We start from the raw sequence: 21183 nt of genomic DNA on the forward strand, positions 1-21183 counted from the left end.
TGACAATGAAAACTGCCATTTCCATAAGTTTGGTACACATCCAAGCTTTATTGTGTTTACACAGGTGCATCCACTTACAGGTATCCACAGGAGCTGTTGCAAATTCCACTTAAATCTTCTTACAACTGCCCTAATGCAAATTAGTGTTAGCTTAAAAATGCTGTTTAAGGGTTAAAGTAAAGTGCTACCCATTGCTTCAATTTTCACTACGGAGGGGAGAAAAAAAAAAAAAGTCAGAGAAAATGGAAAAGCTTTCACACATATTCCCTCTCTCTATCACACACACACACACACACACACACTACCCTGGAGCATTAACTGCCATTTTTAGCACATTGCAAGGGGGTGAGAAACTCATTTATCATCTTAATGCCATAAAAGAACCAAATCTCCATATGTTAACAAGCTGTAGGAGGCCAGCATGAATAAAAGATTCTTCTAAAAAGTTATTCCGGTCAACCTATTCAATCAAAACAAACCGCCTGCAGTAGTTCTTTCTGATGAGTTTGTTTCTGCATAGTTCCCTCCTTTTTAAAGCTGAATAAATCACAACGATAAATAACGGCCAGTTTTAGCCCCACTAAACTAAAATTCGTGTTAAACATCTGAACCCAATTAGAGACACAGCCTCAGTGGATAATTTGATTACACAGTACGAGGAATACTTCAATCACTGCTACATGTTCAATTACTGAAATATAATATTTGCACATATCTCTGATGGGAAAGAAACTGAGAAATGTGAAATCATCATCATCTCTTCCTCTGAAGCTACAATACAGATCCATATTATATGAATGCTCCTCATGGCAGTCTGGGATATAATTTTAATGATTACGGACAGTCAGAAAAGCCCACATGGATGGCAAACTGAACTCTGAAAGGAGAATGTTATATTTGGATTTTAGTGACACTGAATAATACCATTCATACCATACCATTTCATCTAAATCCTAATCAGGAGCTCATTCAAACAAACCCTCACTGATGCGATAATGCAAAAGATGGTAAACCATTTATAGACTGATCAGCAAAGCACTACAAGACTTTAATCTGCTTAACAGATGCATTTCCATATCAGCCTGTGGTACGTACAGCTCAGTGAGACAAAGCTGTGGACACACAGAGTGCTGGCTGATAGGTGTCATTTCACATACAGCATTTTTGTTTTGTTTGTTTTTAAACAGCAAAGTGGAACATTTTCATTACACGGACAGCAAACACACTGATCACCCTAAAGTCTAGCTTCAAACACATCAAGAATAAATCTGAATCTTTCTTTTTTTTTTACCAATAAATAAAATAAAAAAAAAAGAAAAGCCAACAATAAATTTATTGTATCACCAAAGACTTCCTTAAAGCTCAAGCCTGAAAAGCCTTTTCATGATGTGTATCACTGATCCAGACGCACATCCTTGCAGGAGATTGTGTTTAAGAAATGCCAGAAAATACCTGTTTCAGTAAACGAAATGAAACAAAAAAAATTTAGGATATATTCAAGCGTCTTTTTGAAATGTGATGCACAAACACTGGGCAAAAATCCAATTAATAGCAACTGAAAGATGTAGAACGAGAACCTCGGGAATAGAACCGTGAGCACAGGATCATTTTCCAGATAAAAAAAAACAAAACAAAAAAAACTCATAATGGAAAGACTCACTCTCTTGAGTTTACAAAAAGTAGATGTGGAAGAAAAGAAGGGGGTTTAAAATTGTTCTTTTAAGAGGACTATGCATATAAAGTGAGATCATGTATTCTGTCCCTTCATTTACATTTGTAAGTCTCTATTTCATAAAAGAAATTAAAGGTGGGAAAAAACACAGAATTAATGTAAGTCTACCATATCAACACTCTCCAGCTACAATAAATAATAACCTACCAATGTTTTTAAGAAAAGAAAAAGAAAGCACAAGTTAGAGTACCAAGAAATAGCTACTCCACTCAGGAAATGAGCAATTGGGAACTAGATCCTTGGTATGTGTTTGAATAAGCCCATATCGCTTGCAATTAATTTTGCTGCCTGTGGCAACAGCAAATACTGAGTTTGTCAGGGTCAAACACTAAGGTGGTGGGCTGAGAGCTTCAAGGCAAAATAACAGTGTATGTGCTATGCATGCATGTGGACATGTGCACACTTCTTCATAAGGCTGATTAGTTTCAGTTGTGTAGGACTGAACAGATCACCGATACATGACATCAGGCAGCTGCGGGCTAACCTTCTGTGTCATCCCTCATTTTAAATGTCAATATAGCAAGTCTCACTATTGACAACAGCTATATGTTGTGAATATATGTGTAAATAAAAAAAATAACAAATGAAACCAAAACAGACTTTACATAGATTCTCACAGATATGTGAGGAAGAAAAGGCATGAGAAACTCTGCTTCAGTATCTGGTGCAGCCAACTTGTGCCGCAGTAGCTGCTTATCAGTCCTGCACATCAATGTGGAAGAATTTTAACCCATTCGGATCAGAATGGTCAGAAATTTGATCAGAACACATTCATCTTTGAGATGGTTGGTTTCCACACATGAACTGCTCACTTCAGGACATTTAACAACATTTCTGCTGGCTTAAGGTCAGGACTTTGGTGTTTTAGAACAACCAAGTCATTGTTATTTTTCTTTGGTAATACAACTGATGTGCTGAGGGTTACTGTCTTGCTGCAAAGCCTGCTGGTAAGATTCAGTTCACAGACATCATCCTTAGAATAGCTATAATATTTCAAAATGTCTTGCTCCATCAATCATGGGCAGCTATTCTTGCACAGTTGTGGCAAAATAAACCCAAACCATGATAATACTATGACAATGGCAGTTTTCATGCTGGAGTGCGGTCTTTGTTCCTTTTCTCCAAACATAAAGTTTCATATTAATTTCATCGGTTCATAAAACATTGTTCAAACAACTTTATGGATTCTTCCTGTGATCTTAAGCAAACTGCAAGATGAGCTTCTTGCAGTCTTCACATACACACCAGTTTCTTTTGATCGTTGACTCATGAACATTAATCAATGTGCGAAGGTCTTTCGTCATTTTGGAGTCTTGAACTTCAATCTGTCTGACTGTGGATGGGTGAAATCTAAAGTCTTTAGAGACAGATTTGTAACATTTTCCAGTCTGATTAGCATTCATGACTGATTAGCATGAATTCCTCTTACTCTTACTTTCTAAAATGTGTTGGGATTTTGATTGTTCTTGAAATAAAAACATTGTGCTCATTCATAAATGATTACAACTTGAAATAAACCTGTAGGCCCGAGTAACAGGTTGTGATGTGATGTTTGTGAGCGGTTGGTTGAGGTTGTTGGTAGTCACTAGGTAAAACTGTTTGCAAGGAGATACATGGCACACTGAGCCTAAAATCTCTCTGCGATTGCTTTGGCCACTAGCAGATTGCTGCAGTCGCTTGTAGTTTGCATGGAAGACACTGAATTGCCTGCAAACCCGCTAACTATTCACAGGGGATTTTTTTCACGTTTGAAAAAGGGAGCAACAAATCAGAGAATGTCTGCCTTCAAAAGTCGCACCTTTTCAAGCGCGTGATAGTGATAGAATCGTTTTTACTTCAATCGTCTCTGTTTGAGGGCTTAATTTAAAAAAAACTTTCATCATTCATATGTAAAAAAGTATAATATTGTAAATTCATTGTTTAATTGGGTTCTATGAGTTTTAGAACTAGTAATAAAATCTGCTGATGTCATATTTATGCAGACCATCCATCCATTCGCTTCCACTTATCCTTTTCAGGGTTGTGGGGGGCGCTGGAGCCTATCCCAGCTGTCATAGGGCGAGAGACAGGTTGCCAGTCTGTCGCAGGGCTAACACACAGGGACAGACAACCATTCTCGCTCACATTCACTCCCGCATGCACACCTATGTCCAATTTGGATTAACCAATTAACCTATCCCCACTAACTGCATGTCTTTGGACGGCGGGAGGAAGCCAGAGTACCCATGCAAACACGGGGTGAACATGCAAACTCCACACAGAAAGACCCCGATGGTGGAATTGAACTCAGGACCTTAGCAACAGTGCTAACCACCGAGCCACCAGGCTGGCTATTTATGCAGACAAACAGCAAATCTCAAACTCAGAGAACAGGACAGTTGTGTAGGACTGAATAGAAAATGTTGCCTTCTTCTCCTTGGTGTGTGTTTCTCTTGCTAATTAAGCCACACACAACTACTTCTGCAGAGTTTGTGATAAGACAAACTCAGGGAGAAATAAAATATATATGTAAATTTGTGGACGCATTTCACAAACCAGCAAAAACAGACTGGCTGTATAAAGACCAGGAGCAGGAAAAAGAGCAGATGCAAAGGACGCACACAGTATGTTGGATGATTTGGTCAATGGGAGGACAATGCAAAGCTTTGATTAACAAGCAGATGAAGAAGCAGAAGAAAATATGGACATAGCTTCTGGGATGGCAAAAGTAAGGGAATGCATCAGATTGTTAACTCTGTATTCTTTCCAATGGGCACCAGCAAAAATGTCAACCTGTAAATTTTGGTTGTATGACAGTCTATAAGAAAAGCTCTCACTGCTCATGTGATCTATGACCTCCAGTTACTCAATCATAAGTTTCAATTATTACAGTGTGATGCGTAGTTTGGATTTTATGCTCTCTATTAAAGCCAAAAAAGGGTGACAAGGGCGGGAACGCTTTACCGTGCACCTAATAAGTGACTGACAAGTTGCAGTTTCTCAGTTTTCTGATCAAACATCAAAATGGGAAGACGCTAAGTTTCTTTTACTTGCAGTCTGATTGTCAGATACAAAAGAGCCTGCAAATGATTTCGTTTAAATGATGGCACAGATCTTCCCAACTTCAATAATCAATCTGAATCAAAAGTTAAACATCACAGATTGCAAGAAATTTGTTATTATACCCATTTATCTTCAATAAAATGAAGAGCCTTTTAATTTGTGGATTCTCCCCCCACTGCAGTTAAGGTTCATCGTTGTGCCCACTTATTCATGTGTTTGCACTACTTCAGAAACTCAGAGGGGTGTGAGGTTATTAACAAGCGTGTCTCTCGGTTCTGTGTAACCATAGCAACCTCCGGTCACCTGTTCGATGAGGTCAGCTACCAGTATTACAGAGAAAATACCATAAAAACTGAGCTTTGTTTGAGGCTGTGTGTGATGTGTTTGTGTGTGTGCATCCTGTGCGTGCGCTAAGGAGTTAGATTAGATTTCCCGCTTGTGGTTACCAAACAGAGGAGGCCAAGCTGCTGAATCAAGTGTCTATTCAGCCTCATTACTGACTGTGTGAAAAGAGGAAGAGTACAGGAGCTGATGAATAAGCAGAGGGAGAGGAGAGAGGGAAGCAAATTAGAGGGCAAAACTGAGGAGTCAATTGAGCTGTGGCATCACACTCCATCCCTCTTCCAGACGCTCTCAAATGAAATCTTCAGGTCATGCTTGTTGCCATCATTAAGACTGTGTTGCTATGGCGATGTCTGCAGTCAGTCCTCTCGCCAGCTTCAGATTGTTTCAAAGTGACAGAGGGAAGGAGAGCGAGAGAGATGCTACAAGGCACGGAGAAATGTAGAAGCTCGGAGAAGAACAGTGTGATCACATATCAAATACACGCAGGAAACACAGGAATGAATTTGTTTTGAAGGGTAATAAAATTAGCTTTTTGCAGGATTTACACTCACGTTACTCTGGTTACTCCAGCTATAATCAATTTATTCACCGCAGAGCAGTCTTATGATTTTAAGTTTTGTTGCAGTTTTTTGTTTCACATTTTGTGGTTTGTACATCTAGTACCCTGTGTTTCATCATCTTTATCTGCCGTTGTTTGTTTATGCATCTCTTTTTTATGTCTGTGTTATAGTAACATCCTGTTTAATTTGGTAACAACTTTTTGTGCATCTTTTACTTCTCGTCTTTACCTTTTAGCCATCTGTGTAATTTCCCACCCAGATCTATTAGGTTTCCCTTGGATCTGGGTTCCCACTTCATTCATCTGCTTTTATAATTTTTCAGGTTTTGTTAAAAATCACAGTAACCATCTTTCCTTCGAATAGTTCCTTTAAGCGTCCCATGATGTTGTTGGCTATTTTACTAATTATTGACGCAAAGCAGAAACAAAACAGATCAGACAGGCGTGCTCAGTTAACTCTTCCCAATTTCAGTCTAGGTATTAAAGTATGTAGTCATTTACAACTTACAACACACTGTTACAACACACACTAAGACACACATATGATTAAATTGGTTAAATAAACAAACCGTTTCTCCCATGTGTAAACGCTGCAGATCTCCACTCCCACTCGCAAAAATAATGAATTAATTTAAAAAGACAAAAAAAAAAAAAAAAAAAAAAAAACACAAGGAGACACACACACACACACACCAGGCAAGTCAATGACCTTTTTCACAGTGGACTGACAATCACAGAGATTGATGACTTAACAACCAGAACGGTGGAGATTTGAAATGCTCATTTTATCAAATCTGTTACAGGAGTATTTAGTAATATCTTAATAATAACTGTTCCTGACCAAGACATCACGTGACATATAAAACAGCGGAGCAGAACACCATTGAGCTCATCAAGTTAGGGTGGAAATGCATAAAACAAGGCTAATGCAGTAATGCAGTGCTCCGGGCAATTTGCTGTGTGTCTTCACCTCTTTCCCTGCTTCCTCAACTGTTCCTATCATAATAAAAGGTGCAAAAACCCAATAATGATAAACATTCAAAAACAGTGAAGAAAAGTGGATTAGAAAGAAAAAAGCAAAATGTAAACGTTTATGCCACACTTGCAATATTTTGCCATGCACAGACAACATCAGTATTGATTTCTTCAGCTGTTGGAAATAAAAAAAAATGTAATATCACTGTAGAAATAATTCCAAAAACTTTTCCTTTAACTTTAAGCTATCAGTGTGAGGCTGTTCCTGATTATCAGATTGATGATATCTCAATTAAAGCTTTGAATCAAAAAGCAAACCTCCTGCAGTGAGCATGTTCTTATCATCCTATCACTTTCCTCAAAGGTGATCATTAAATCGTATCATGTGAACTGAGAAAAAGATCCCAGAATCCTTTCCAACGTTAAGCTTCTAGCCTACATGAACTATTACAGCAGGAGTGTTTAACCCTTCATCAAAACACAATCCGAGGTTGCTTTTCACATAACATGGGTAACATGACACTGACAAGATACCAAGCTGCTTCTGTTTCCTCCTCTCTGATGCAGGGTCAATTGGTGCCATTCCAATCTCTAACTTGCAGCTATTTATCTTCTTCTTCATCTCTCTCTCGCTCTCTCAGCTCCCTCTGTAAATATATTACCAGTCCTTTGTGCGTTTGCTCCACTTATTGATCGTCTAGAGTCCAGATGCCTGATGTTTCAGAGAGACAGTGTGAGCTCATCCCTCAAATATTACTGACATTTGCCTTACTCCAGAAATGCTGTCCTAACATGGATAATGGCAAACGGAAAGCACAGTTACAATTTAACCACTAAAGTACTATGCATACAAGAAGTGTTTAAAAATAGAGCTCCTTCCTTCCTTTCCTGGGTTAGATTTGAAATCTCTGAGTACGGACTTATTTCTTTCCTGTAACTTTCTGTGTTACAGGAAAGAAATAATATTGTGTTTGGAGGAAAGAGAAAATGGCAACTGCACTCTTCATCCTGTTATTTTTTTATTTTATTTGGTACTTTACAATTTACGGCACTTCTCATGTGTAAATGAGTGAACACCATCAATAGCTGCCTGGAGAGCTCGTCATAAAAATGATTCTGAATGATACTGGGCCTGCCCCCTGCATCGCTACGACAGACGACTTTTCTTTTTTCCTTCCAGCACGGTCATTCATAACAACTATAACGCATTTGATTTTCAATACAGTCAGACAGCACGTCAAAGAGAATATGGGTCCTTCTATAAAGCTGTTGGGGACTAATGCTGTGTACTTGAAAAGGTTGCAAGAAATCAGATAAATGCACCTTTATGACTTGAGAAGCTCTACAGCCAACTCCTCATCTTAGCTTTGGTTGGACTGGTTCCTACTTGTTCTTACAAGTAGCATCTAATGTAGCTGCTGCTAGCAGCAGACCAAGCAGGGTCTTTTTTAGTCAGGTGCCTATACGGAGAAGCCAAATGCCTTCGTTCAAAAGTTTTATGGTCAGACGAGACAAAGACTGAGCCATTTGGTTATAACGAGGTATGTTTAGAGCATGGTGGTGGTAGCATCATACACTGTTCTGTTTTGTTTCCAGTGGTACTGGTATATTGAGGATAAATTAATAAAGGAGGAGGACTACCCCAAATTCTCAATGTTTGACCACTTTCTAAGCAGAGTGGTCAAACATTGAGTCAGAATTATGCCAGAAGATTTTTAAATTTCTTCTAAAAGCATCTGATGAAGTTGCAACTTGCTAAGGTCATTAAACATGTTTGCTGTACATTCATTCCACACTGGAAAAAGAACAGTTCAAAGAAATCATTAAAAGCCCAAAGATTACTATTCATTCATTCATTCCTTCCTTCATTCATTCATGTCCACAATAAGTGGGTAGTGGTGCAATGGATCACGGTTGATCCGTAATCAAACCAATCCCACTCCACGGTTCGGTACGCACGTGACCCGAAGATTCAAAAAAGAAGAAAAAGGTCTGCGTATGGTGTGCGTGGTCAGTCTGTCAAGCGATAGCTAAGTGGAGGAGCAGAGGAGTTTGCGGTATCTAAGCAGCCCTTTGCCGCCCAATCCGACCGGGCTAAAGCTATTACAAAAGCTATTGGGGTGTTTAGCTGCAGATGGGAGGTCGTATTCAGTTGTGCAAAACAAGGGGTTTAAACTAGTCAACGCGTTAGTTGACACATTGACGCCGTGCAGCCCCACGCACGGGGCGATCCATGGTAACTAGTTAACGGAGATTTGCCGCGTAATGCAGTTATGGCATTAACGTCATTTTAACGAGATTTATGCTGACAGCACTAGTTTAAACTATGATGAAGGTGCTTGAGCCACGCTATGAGATCCCGTCGCGCGTCCACTTCAGTGACAAGATCGCTCCCAGCATGTATGAGCAGGAAAAGTTTAAAGCTATGGCTGATCTGTCCCACCATCTTCTGTTGCCCTAACTACAAATGGGTGGACCTCCAGGGCAACGGAAAGCTACGTGACCGTGACCTCTCATTATATCACAGCATAGTGGTAGATAGAAAGCCCTGTACTGCCCTATATTGCACCTTAATTTGTTTTTATATAATTGCGTGGAATAAGTCTTGAGCTGAATGTTTTTTAATAGGTAAAAAAATACTTAAATAAGTAAACGGCGAGTAAAATTTTTGTCTTCTTCTTTTTTTCCCCCTGCTGATCCGAAAATTGATCCGATCCGTGACGAAAAAAAAAAAAAAAAAAACATCAGATCCGAACCATGAGACTTTTGATCCGTTGCACCACTATAAGTGGGTGTACACTTGTGATCACAACCGTAAATCAGCTTATGATGCTATAACACTAATCCTGAAAATCTAAAATATTCAATCTCAGAACTCAGTTTAAATGAATATGTCCTACACTCTGTGCTGCAAGAAAACACTGGTCATGTTATCTCTTTGGTTACTGCTCACTGTAGAGCACATAACCTCATTATGTCTCTGCTAACAAACCATTTCCTTCTCTCCAAGAGCCTCCCTTTGCCCTGCAACATCTTCCAAGATGATACGTCAGGGTTATAAAGAATTAATATGGTAATGATATGGTCACTTTGAAACTAATGCAGATCAGACCACTAACCCTGCACGGCATCGCTGATCTGGCTCTACAGTCGAGGACAGAAGGCACTCAGACTGATTTATCCCTGTGTGAATACGTTATCTTACCACCTTTGACCTCCATTGTCTCTTAATGTGTCCCTATTCTTGGTTGCGATAGTCCACATTACAATAACCTCACTTTCATAGAGATCTTATTATTCAACAGTAAAAAGCCATGTCTTTGGAGGCTATAGCACCACATTATCTCAGCTCAGACATAATGAGGGAGATGTAAGAGAAAAGGAAACAGAGTGAAAAAAGAGAGAAACACAAAGAAAAAGACAGCTGAGGGAGAACAAAGAGAATACAGAAAGCTGGGGGAACTTACACAACACTTTCAAATTCTGGTTGAGGGTGGAGGAGCCTTGGCAAACAGCACTCCGAGGGTGGGAGCAGACCAAAAACTGACTAACTAGAAATAGTAACACTCACAGGCTGCAATTAAAACAAGCATCTCCAGTGCTGTGAGTTGAGGACTTTTAAGAGTCAGGGGAAGGATGCTCTTTACAAATTGGAGGCTGAGATGTCAGAGGGTGCAAACGCATAAGTGGCTGGAAAAACAGACTCAGAAATGTTGTCAAATAACCTCTCAAGTATCAGTGTTAAAGGGCAGATTCTCTGCATCCAAGTGCAGATAAGCGTCTACTGCTTTATTGTGTTTCTGAGGTGCATATAACAACTGTACCACTCGTCCTTACTGTTATATTGTAGGGATAACATTCCCAGCACATCACAAAATATGTATAAAAAAAATGCCAATGTGAACACTGACAGAATAGACCGAGTCCCTCTGTTTACATAAATTTCAGCTAATGAGTTTGAGTCTGGCGTTATGATTAGGGCTGAACGATTATGGAAAATAATCTAATTGCGATTTTTTGCCCCAATATTGCGATTGCGATGCGATATGCGATTATTTTTTAAGGTCTTTGTCTTCTGTATTATTAAACAAAGACAAGCAATACATCATATAGTATGGCCAATACTATATTACATTAATTTTAAACTGTTCTTTCCTGGAAGACAGACCTCTGTTATGATGACATGAGGTGATGCATGAATTGATGACTGACATTTTTATTTAACTTCTTCAATCACAACAGTATATTTGAACATACACAATAGTTTATTTTTAGCTTACAAACATCTGAGCATAAAGTGCTGACAAGGAACCCTGGTGTAAACATTAAAATGAAAGTCAGTACAATGTGCAGATTGCAGAAATATACATAAAAAAAATCAGTGGCTTTACCACACTCAGTTTTTCGACATCTGTGAACTACTAGACAGTCATTCAATTAAAAAATAATATTAAATAAATAAAACTAATAAATAAAAAATACACACATCTTACTGATCTCTGCAGTCAGTAACATTACACATAAAGTGCAAACATAATAGCAATTGTATAAACACACACACAAACACGCCTTTAAAGTTTAAAGGCGTGAAATTGGACGGTCTAGCCTTCTGATTAGCTAATCAGAAGGCTAGTTCTGATTAGCGTCACCGCTGTCTCGGTGGAGTTTAATAAACTCGGCCGTCTACTTCTTGCTATCTAAAATATAACCAGACACTGGTGTAAATTCTCGACTGTCTCATACTTCTGTTTAATAAGTTTTCTGTTTGACGTTTAGTCAGCTGTGTGAAAACCAAGGAGGAACCCACCCGGGGGATTAATAAAGTTTTATTTTATCTAATCTAATAACTTTAATCTCAGCCAAACCGATTTACTCACGAACAAACAAAACACTGAAAAGAGCCCAACAATAACATTTTTAGGTTGTCTAAGTGACTTATATATTACGTTTAACCCGAGCAGCGAAACTCCGCGGTGATCTGAAAATGATGTGCCGGGAGTTGTGCCGTTCTCGGCCGCATCAGTAACCCTCGAGCTCCCGGCTAGCTGTCGAGCTGGTGGGTAGCAGACGCCTCTGAAAACGTCGAAGCACTTTTGCAAATATGGGATATCTTGATAAACCGAGCAGATATTTGATGTTTACACAACTACTTTCTCGCCTGAAAATATGTTAAAAGTTTATTTTGTGACCCAGAAAGATTAGTATGAGTAATTTTAAAACTTAGTAGCGGCCGCCATTGCTGGAAACTGGAGTTTGGCTGGGCTATGGTAGTAATTTGGACAGCCTTCGGCGCGTCGCTGTGACGTAATCGGTCTACAAATGCGGCCTCAGGAGGATGCAGCCCATGAATTTGGACATGTCCAGAGTATAATCGCAACCTTTGCGGTTAGAAAATTGCACTTGATCATGTCGCGATATTATCGCAAATGCGATATATCGTTCAGCCCTAGTTATGATTCATGCAAAACTCTCCAGCCAGGAGATGTAAGAGAAAACAAACATTTAAAGGCCCTTCGCTGGTGTTCTGCTAGCTTTGCATCAGTTTTAACATCACTTTGCTATCTGTGATAAAATATTCACCACCGCTTTTGCATGGTCAATAATGAACCTCGATGCTAAGAGTTGTTTACTAGTGGAGCACCACTTCAAGGTCTTACACCAGGCTGTCTGTCTTAAATGGTTTTAATGGACAGATGAGGAAGGCATGTTAAGTGCACTAGGATCAATCATTCTTCAGGCCTGGCACACAGTCGCTGCTCAGGATTCCTCCCAGAGTCCAAACACTTTGTGGCTTCCTGTGTCATCTAAGTATGGCTTGAATATATTCTCCCTGTGGTGAATGGCGTGGTTGGGATGGTCTTCAACTTTCCCAACTAGGTGTGTTCAGTGGTCATCCATAATGTGCTCCATTTTTGCAACAGGATAGCACATACAGATAATGGAAGGATTGGTAATCTTGAGATTTACTTCTATTCCCAACAACCCAGACACCTGAAAAGCCAAGTGCTAAAAAAAACCCAGCCTGAAATTGTTTTGGTTTTTTTTCCTTTTTGAGCTCTGTGTCTAACAGCTGGTTAGTGCAGCTTTCTGAACTCTTAAAAACTGAGCAGATCAGCTACTTTCCTTCTTGTCTTTTCAAATACAAGTGGATGCAATTAAAATGGGTGCTAGTAGTAAAGTACAGTAAGGAGAGAGGCATGGATAATCCAATCCATGCCTCAGTTTAAAAATCAGCAATTAAACCATTCAGATAATGAGAAGGAAACATTAGCACTGATTTAGGGTGTAAAATCCTTTGCATTTATGATGAATCACTGCTGCTAATTGCTACATGAATAAAATCCATCATTTATGTCCAAGATGCTGAACAGTAAGCACTGGCCATCCTCTCCAAAGCTATACATACTTGACATGTAATGAATAAAAGGTTAAAAAGAAAATGCTGAGGGATTTTCCCAGCATGTCAAAGTCAATTTTACGACTGTTTTTGTAACCGTCTTTGTTTAACGGATCGGGTTGTGACTGGTAGTTTCAGGATCTGCTAGTTGGGTCTCCAACTAGCCAGGACTTTCCCTGGACCAAGCATCTCCCTTCAATTTGACTGACTTTCTGAGTATTATTTAATAAAATCACTCAGTTAATTTAATGCTGCTGTTTGGACGACCTTTTTTTTAAAATGGCTTGACCAAGCCATGAAAACAGTAACAATGAACTGCACGTAGCCTACGATGGAAAACAATGTCGAGCTGCAAAAACTGGTCTTATATTTGACAAGTTTCAACTCAATTGATGTTTAAACTAAATGGGTAAATACTTTTATTAAAGCAGCATACATGCAGCTTGTCACACAGCATAAAGAGGCACGAGAAATTAGAAGGAAAGCAAGCAAACACATCCATGTGCCAAAGCACAGTAGAATCAAGCTCTGCTCAGCATCAGCCGAGCTAAACACCTTCTGTAAACATGAACTGTAACCTATTATCAGCTCGTGAACACACTTTAACATTCAGCAGCAGTGAAGCGAGCAGCAGACCATATGAATGGTGGCTTTCAGTTTCCACAGCGGGCGGTAATGCGTTACTAGAAAACACACAATCTCTGAAAGCTACTGATTATCATCCATAACAACCACAATGTCTCAGTGTCACAAACCCTAATGTGGATTAAAAAGGTGCTTTAAAAACACCTGAATACTCCCAACTGAAAATAACTGCATGCCTCACGGTATCCTAGAAATTTCACACTCTCCCGGGACTAACAGAGTGTGGAGGACGTGGATGCAACTGTGTAGGAAAAGTAATGAACGCTGACCTTTTGTTATATATTCTGCCTCACTGATCAAAAAATGAGAAGCTGTACCCAACAGCCAGTGCGACAAGCTAAAACAAATAATGCAATCATTTAATTGTGAATGGAAAAATCAATAATGTTTCTAAATTTAAATTTGCAGCTTCTCTTCCTGCATTAGAGGAATGCACTCATGAGAACATATGGGCTTAATACACATTATGACACAGATGATTACAGAATCCATCATCATTTGTGAAACTTCTATTCTACGCAGCTGCAGAAAACCGTCCACACAAACACATAATTAACTACAAACAAAAAAGCACACAAACAGCATACGGCAATTCCCCTGAGGTAATTTTCTGTGCTTCATTCAGAGGGGTGGATAAACTGAGATATGGGATAATGTGTAATGCAGGGGCGAAAGTAACACCGCAAAGAGGCTACATGCATGACAATATGTGTGTGCGTATGAATGTAGGATCTACGCCTGTGGAGTTCTTGAGGAAACATCTCGGGCAGTGAAAGTTTGCAGCAAGCAGAAGGGGAAGAAGAGGAGGGATTCGGGGTTGTGAAGCTGGCCAAGCGCGCAGCTCCTGGGGAGATGTGAAATGTTTTTGAAGCCATGGTGGAAGCACAAATAGATTAATAGATCTCTATTAAAACAAACAAAAGTAAATAATCTTACATATTATATAGTACTTCATCAGTAGCAGCAGACTGGATAAAAAAAAAAATATGGCAGTGTTTTTCCTCTCTCTCTCTTTCAATATAACGCACAACCCACTACTCCCATTTAAATGCTTAGGCCGCTTTATTAGGTACACCTTGCCCTTACTTTTACTTTCAGAAATGCCTTAATTCTTCAAAGCAGATTAAATGAGCTGCTGGAAACAGTGATCAGAGATTTTGCTCCATGTTGACATAAGAGCATCACATAGTTCCTGCAGATTTTTTTTTTGGCTGCACACCCATGATGTGATTCTCTCCCAAAGCTGCACTATTGGATTCGGATCTGGTGACTGTGGAGGCCATCTGAGTGCAGCGCAGTGAAGTCATTATCATGTCCAAGAAACCAATTTTAGATTGTTTAACCTTTGCGACATGGTGTGTTATTCTGTTGGAAGCAGTGATCAGATGATGGGTTCACTGTGGTCACCAAGTGATGGACATGGTAGCAGCAATGATCGGACACTAGTAGAGTTTAAACACTGCTCAACTGGTACTAAAGACAATATCCCCACACCTTTACACCACTACAGGGCCAGAACCGTTGACATAGGGCACAATGGATTTATGCTTTCATGCTGTTTAAATTCTAATCCAACCATCTGAATGTTGCTGGAGAACCTGAGACACAAAAGACCAGGCAACATTTTTCCATTTTTGATGAGCCCGTGCAAATTGTTGCCTCAATTTCCTGTTTTTAGGTGTCACTAGTGGCACCCAGTGTATTCTTCTGATACTGTAGCCCATCTGCCTCAAGATTTGACATCTTCTGCATTCAGAGATGTTTTCCTGCATGCCTGGGTTGTAACAGGTGGTTATTTGAGTTACTGCTACCTTTCTGTCAGCTTGAAACACTCTGGCCATTCTCCTCTGACATCAACAAGATATTTTCACACAGAACTGCCGCTCACTGGATATTTTCTCTGTAAACACCCGTTTTTATGTGGGGGGAAAAGCAACAGAAGTTAAGAGTCAAGATTCTTGGATGAGTAGCAAAATACTTGTGCTAGAAGAGGATAAGAAAAGGACAGACTCGCCTATTATGCATCAGCAAGGAGGTAAAGTTTGATTTGATGGGAGGAACCTTCAGAAGCAGAACTGATTCATCTTACCACGGGGGAGGAAAAAAAAAAATCAGTGAATATCAGCAAGACTTTCCATTTTTGATACAGCAGTGAATGAGCGTAGGTCTTGCATGCATTAGATTTCACAATGAAATGCCACTGTGCAATTACTTTTGATGACACACTCCAGCAGAAGCAGGGAAATGTCAAAATCACAATTAGAACCACAGCAGCCAAAACAAAAAAAATGATGTTTTCACACAGGCACGCACAACCACACTCACACACATATACACATGCAGACCTTATAATGCACAGATAAACGATGAAATTGGAAAAAACAATTGTGTTCCCACCAGGATGAATTGAATCTCTTTTTTGAGATTAGTTTCTCATTAGGTCAACGTTTCAGTTTTACTAAGACTGTGGCTTCTGATCATGAAATAGCAAAACAAATCCATTTCACATCATAAGATTAGCATCTATTATCATGGAAATGTTATTAGTTATTTTAGTGCTAATCATTTAGGGATCCCACCAGCTATTATATGAAGACTTAGCCAGGGACAATGTCCAAAACTCTGAGCCAGCAGATATCCACGGCAGCACATCATGTTTAACGTGACGGGCATTTTTATGAATGCAGATTAATTTAAAAAGCTGCTCCAACACTAAACTGTTGTCAGAAGGTGGTTTTGAAATTGAATTTCATAAATGTTTTCCTTCCTTTGTGGAGAATTTTTATCCAGTGCCTGTTTAAAGAGATTAAGTGCTCCTTCTTCTATCAGCTGTTCCCTTTAGGGGTGGCCACAGTGGATCATCTGCCCACATCTCACCCTATGCAAAGCATCCACATTTGCCACAGCAACCTTCCTTCACTATATGCATGAACCTCTGTGGTCTTCCTCTTTTTTCTCACGCCTAGCAGATCAGTCTTCAACATCCTACTTATCATACTACTTATTAAATTTAGTCATGCCTCAGGTCCCAGAAACAGATAATGTAAGGAAATGTAACAAGAAACACTGATGTAGGGAAATTACTGCTAAACCAAAGCAGTAATATGTAATATGTAAATATATGCACAAAAACACACAGGGTATAAAAATCCTACTCAGCAAACGAATGAGCGTCCTGAATGTACGTTCCAGGTTATTTCAGTCGCCGTCAGTGGTCACAGTGCAACGGGTAGAAAGTACAGAACATAACGACCTACCTGTAATGAACAACCCTGACATTTACATCAATCGTTGATTGATGTACGGTTCTTTAGCATTTATCACAAAGGCGCACACACGGCTCTGATTTCATTCACAGTCATTTCAGTCAGGAAATGACCTGCAGGAGAATTTGTATCATAAATGCAACACCTTTCCTCATTGCTGCTCCGCTCAGTGCGTCCATCTGCACGCTCAGGATAGATAAAGGGCCCATCTGATGCCTGCCGCTGCAAGCACATAGATATATTTGCAGGCGGGAGGGGAGGCAGGGAATAAGTGAGGAGGAAAGGAACATTATTAGTAGGAGGTGTCACTAGCATGAGTAACATCCCCCTTGTGTGAACAAGGGTCAAGATCAATGCCCTGATATAAAATGAGAGAAGAAGAGGTGATGAGAGATTGTGGAGCAAAAAGACAGCAGGAACGATGGATTGAGTATCCAGCACAGACTGAACAAAAGCAATGTAAAGAGGGGCACAAATGGGCAAAGAGACAGCAGAGAAACTGGGAAGTATGAAATATGGTTAACAGCAGCTGAAAAGGAAAATGTAGCAGTAAAGAGTGATGGAGACAGAAAGCAGAAAAACTGAGAAAAATGGAGAAACGGGAAGGTAAGAGATTTCACCGTGAGGGTATAAATGCCCCAAAAGCAGAGAGAGGACGGATTGGTGGAGCGCTTTGAAACATTTTCAAGGTCCTCTGACTTCTACTGAAGTCTCCAGTCTGCACACAGCCTTTCTTGCTCTTTCTGACAAATTTTTCTTTATTTCCTCAATTTCTTTTAAACAACACAGTCATTTTTCTTCTCTTTGTTCAGCGGATTCTGCGACGATTATCCTGCTTTTGGCTGCCGTCGTACATTAGACGGCAAACTGTGACTTTTGGCTTTCTTCTCTTTCTCCTTTCCATTAAAAGCTTCTCTGACTCATTACTGAATCACTGCAGTATTAAACATTGATGTTATCATTAAACAGTGATAGGTGAAAACAAGGGGTCAGTCGTAGTAACCTCGGCTGAATGAATCAAGAAATCAAGTCATGGCGAATCACTCTTTCTGGAAATAAGGGAGCAACAAATCGATGGGTAAAGAAAGAAATTAAAACCAACACAACATTTAGTGATTTGTTAAGGTTGTTTTTAAGCCTTCAAAGCTAGATTGAGATCTGAGGATGGTTTTGCACAAGCGGTCTCTACCTAGCCCTGTGGTCGGGCGTATCGTGTGTCTCTGGACTGGTATATTCTCCATTTCTTTTGATGGTTATTTCCCCATTAATGTTAGTTTACATCAGTGTGGTTGGTACTGCACATGGCCTTATCCTTTTACTTTGTTGTAGGCCCCTTTTTTAAATCATTAAACTTGCTCTAGTGGTGGCATCTCTTATTTTATGATTTTGGGCGGTAGGTAACAAATGGTAAATGGCCTGTATTTATATAGCGCTTTACTAGTCCCTAAGGACCCCAAAGCGCTTTACATATCCAGTCATCCACCCATTCACGCACACATTCACACACTGGTGATGGCAAGCTACATTGTAGCCACAGCCACCCTGGGGCGCACTGACACGAGGCGAGGCTGCCGGACACTGGCGCCACCGGGCCCTCTGACCACCACCAGTAGGCAACGGGTGAAGTGTCTTGCCCAAGGACACAACGACCGAGACTGTCCAAGCCGGGGCTCGAACCGGCAACCTTCCGATTACAAGGCGAACTCCCAACTCTTGAGCCACGATCGCCCCAAGTTTAACAAGTGAGAAATAAAACTGTGGATATGATTAATAAAAACCCATTCAAATTCTGGATAAATTAGGACTTTGGTTAAAAGAATATAAGTTATAGTTTCACCTGAATGGAAACTCCTAAGGCAGTCGAGTCCCATCAGAACAAAAGTACAGTATTTCTGAGGCAAGAGTTACCCTGAGTATGTCATTTTAAAGAGCTAAACACTAGAAAACAGAACAGAAAAAAGAGCCTTACTCTCATCTGGGTTGGGTGAGGCAAGGATGGCGCTGTGCTTCCTCTTCACCTCTTCAACTTTCTCTGCCAGCGATTCGATAAAACCCCGGATCTCTTCCACCTGTCAAGAGAGCGAGACACAAAAAGGTGCTTTAGATCTGCTCCGTAGCAGGAAGCACCTGTGACTCACCTGGCAGATGCTGTGAAGACCACAAATATGAAAGTTTTTCCAAGTTCATCCAGCCTCAGTCATCATTTCTCCATGCAAAACTGGACGATTCTCTTATTTATACCCTATTTAATTCTGACACAGATTTCAAGATCTGGCTTGTTTGTACTACAGACTGATAAGTGAGCTAGGAAAAGTTTTCCCAGTAACCCGCTGCTGCCTCCTACGTATCTTACAGATACACGAGTGCTATCGACAGCAAATAAATGGAAATGAATGCCTTTAACCCAGTCATTAAGCACACTGACAAAAACTGATCCTTGAAGTGCATCATATTCATCTCCTCCTTTGAAGTCCACTGAGGTTCAGGACTGATATTCTACCCCTTCACCTCTCGCCTATACTTCCTGCTGCCTGGCAGCCAGCTGTGCCGTCTCTGGCTCTCGGTGACAGCCGGAAAATCAGCGGGTCACATCTGTCAGTGACTTCATCAATCTTTACTTTCATCTCAGTCCATCAAACTGCTGATCATTTTCTCCTCCTTTACACCTGCTCTGCTACAGGCCAGCCTATCCCATGTCATTCCGGTCATTTCCTTGCACATCTCTCTGGCTTGGCTTTTTAACTCTAATTCCACTTTTCCTCTGTCAGTTTTCACAGCTCTACTACAAACCTGAGATTTCCCCTTCTCAGCCCCGGTGATTATTCGCCAGTTATCTCTTTTATTACTTCACGGCTAGACTACTGCAATTCCCTCTATGCTGGCCTAGATCGTTCCTGTCTACATCGCCTTCAACTGGTGCAGAACGCTGCCGCTCGCCTGTTGACCGGTTCAAAAAAAAGAGACCACATCACTCCGGTTCTCTGCTCTCTCCACTGGCTCCCAGTTGCCTTTAGGATTGATTTTAAAATCTTATTGCTGGCTTTTAAGGTTTTAAATGGCACTGCACCTTCTTACCTGTCAGAACTCCTTAGTACTTATCGCCCCAGGAGATCTTTGAGGTCAGCCGACCTGATGCTTTTAGATGTTCCCAGGTATAAATTAAAGACAAAGGGAGAGAGGGCGTTTGCTGTGGCTGCACCCAGACTGTGGAACAGTTTACCTCCTCACGTCAGACTCTCCAAAAGCCTAGAAACTTTTAAAACCGCTCTTAAAACTCACCTCTTTTCATTGGCTTTTAGAAAGGTTTAATTTATTTGTTTTATATATTTTTATTTTATTTTTATCAGCGAGGTGTTATTACGAAATTGTGTTCTATTGTATTTTTATCTGTATTTACTGTACAGCACTTTGGTCAGCCTTGGTTGTTTTTAAATGTGCTCTATAAATAAACTTGACTTGACTTGACTTTAATTGGCTTCTGATTGGCTCTGTTTTTTAATAACATAATTGGCTCTGAAAGACAACTGGGAGAGAGACCAGACACCGTGGGTGGGTCGCTTAGGTGAATGCAGAGTTAAACGTCATGGGGGAAAGAGAGCAAAAGTTAAAGATGTAAGAGAGTGAGAAAGGACTGGAGAAAGGAAGGACGCCAAAGAGAGTAGAAGATGAAACCACTTTAAGCTGCCTCGGTTTAGAAATCACACGTTAGTGAGTCATGGCACATCTCTCTGCTCTTATAAGGCATCAGATAAATTTTATTGGTATGAGAGAAAAACATGATCAGATGAGGCTAAAAAGCCCACAGATGTGTAAAAACAAACTGATACACGTACTTTGAGGGTAGTTTTGCAACTGCTTGTGACTTTTTGACCGAAGACATTTGTTATTATTCTCTGTGTCTTGTACAAATGTCATGTTAAGCAGCCTTAATCCCAGCTGGATATTGCAGTAATTCATTAGTTTTAAGTTATTCTAGTGTAAAAGTCTCATTTTTATCTGGTAAGGAGAATGATTAGGAGCCTCGAGGCCACAGCGAGTCTTTCTTGCTTTGGCTCACTTCATTCTTGCATCATCAGGTGAAGCATAAATGGGCTCTGTTGCACAATGTAAGAAAAGTAAGACATTTTTTGACAAATAGCTGAAGATGAGGATCTTTTCTCTGCCTTTTCTTTTTTAGCTCACTGTTAGGCACTTATTTTCTTCGAATTATCCATATTTAAAA

General features: G+C 40.1%; 1 protein-coding gene across 3 annotated transcripts in view; it reads right to left on the bottom strand.

Annotated features, from left to right (window-relative positions):
- The window catches only part of LOC147314617 (syntaxin-1A-like), an 87114-nt gene that overhangs the window by 30101 nt on the left and 35830 nt on the right, over nt 1-21183 (bottom strand). For all 3 annotated transcript variants that reach the window (XM_086261670.1, XM_086261668.1, XM_086261669.1), the window contains exon 3: nt 18931-19030. In XM_086261670.1, coding sequence (XP_086117796.1) covers nt 18931-19030 — 100 coding nt within the window. The remainder of the gene's footprint in view (nt 1-18930; nt 19031-21183) is intronic.

Source organism: Aulonocara sp. 'chitande type north' Nkhata Bay, linkage group LG14, assembly GCF_057382095.1.
Source record: "Aulonocara sp. 'chitande type north' Nkhata Bay isolate Kocher_YH1m ecotype deep benthic linkage group LG14, A_spYH_male_GT1.1, whole genome shotgun sequence".
NCBI lineage: Eukaryota > Metazoa > Chordata > Actinopteri > Cichliformes > Cichlidae > Aulonocara > Aulonocara sp. 'chitande type north' Nkhata Bay.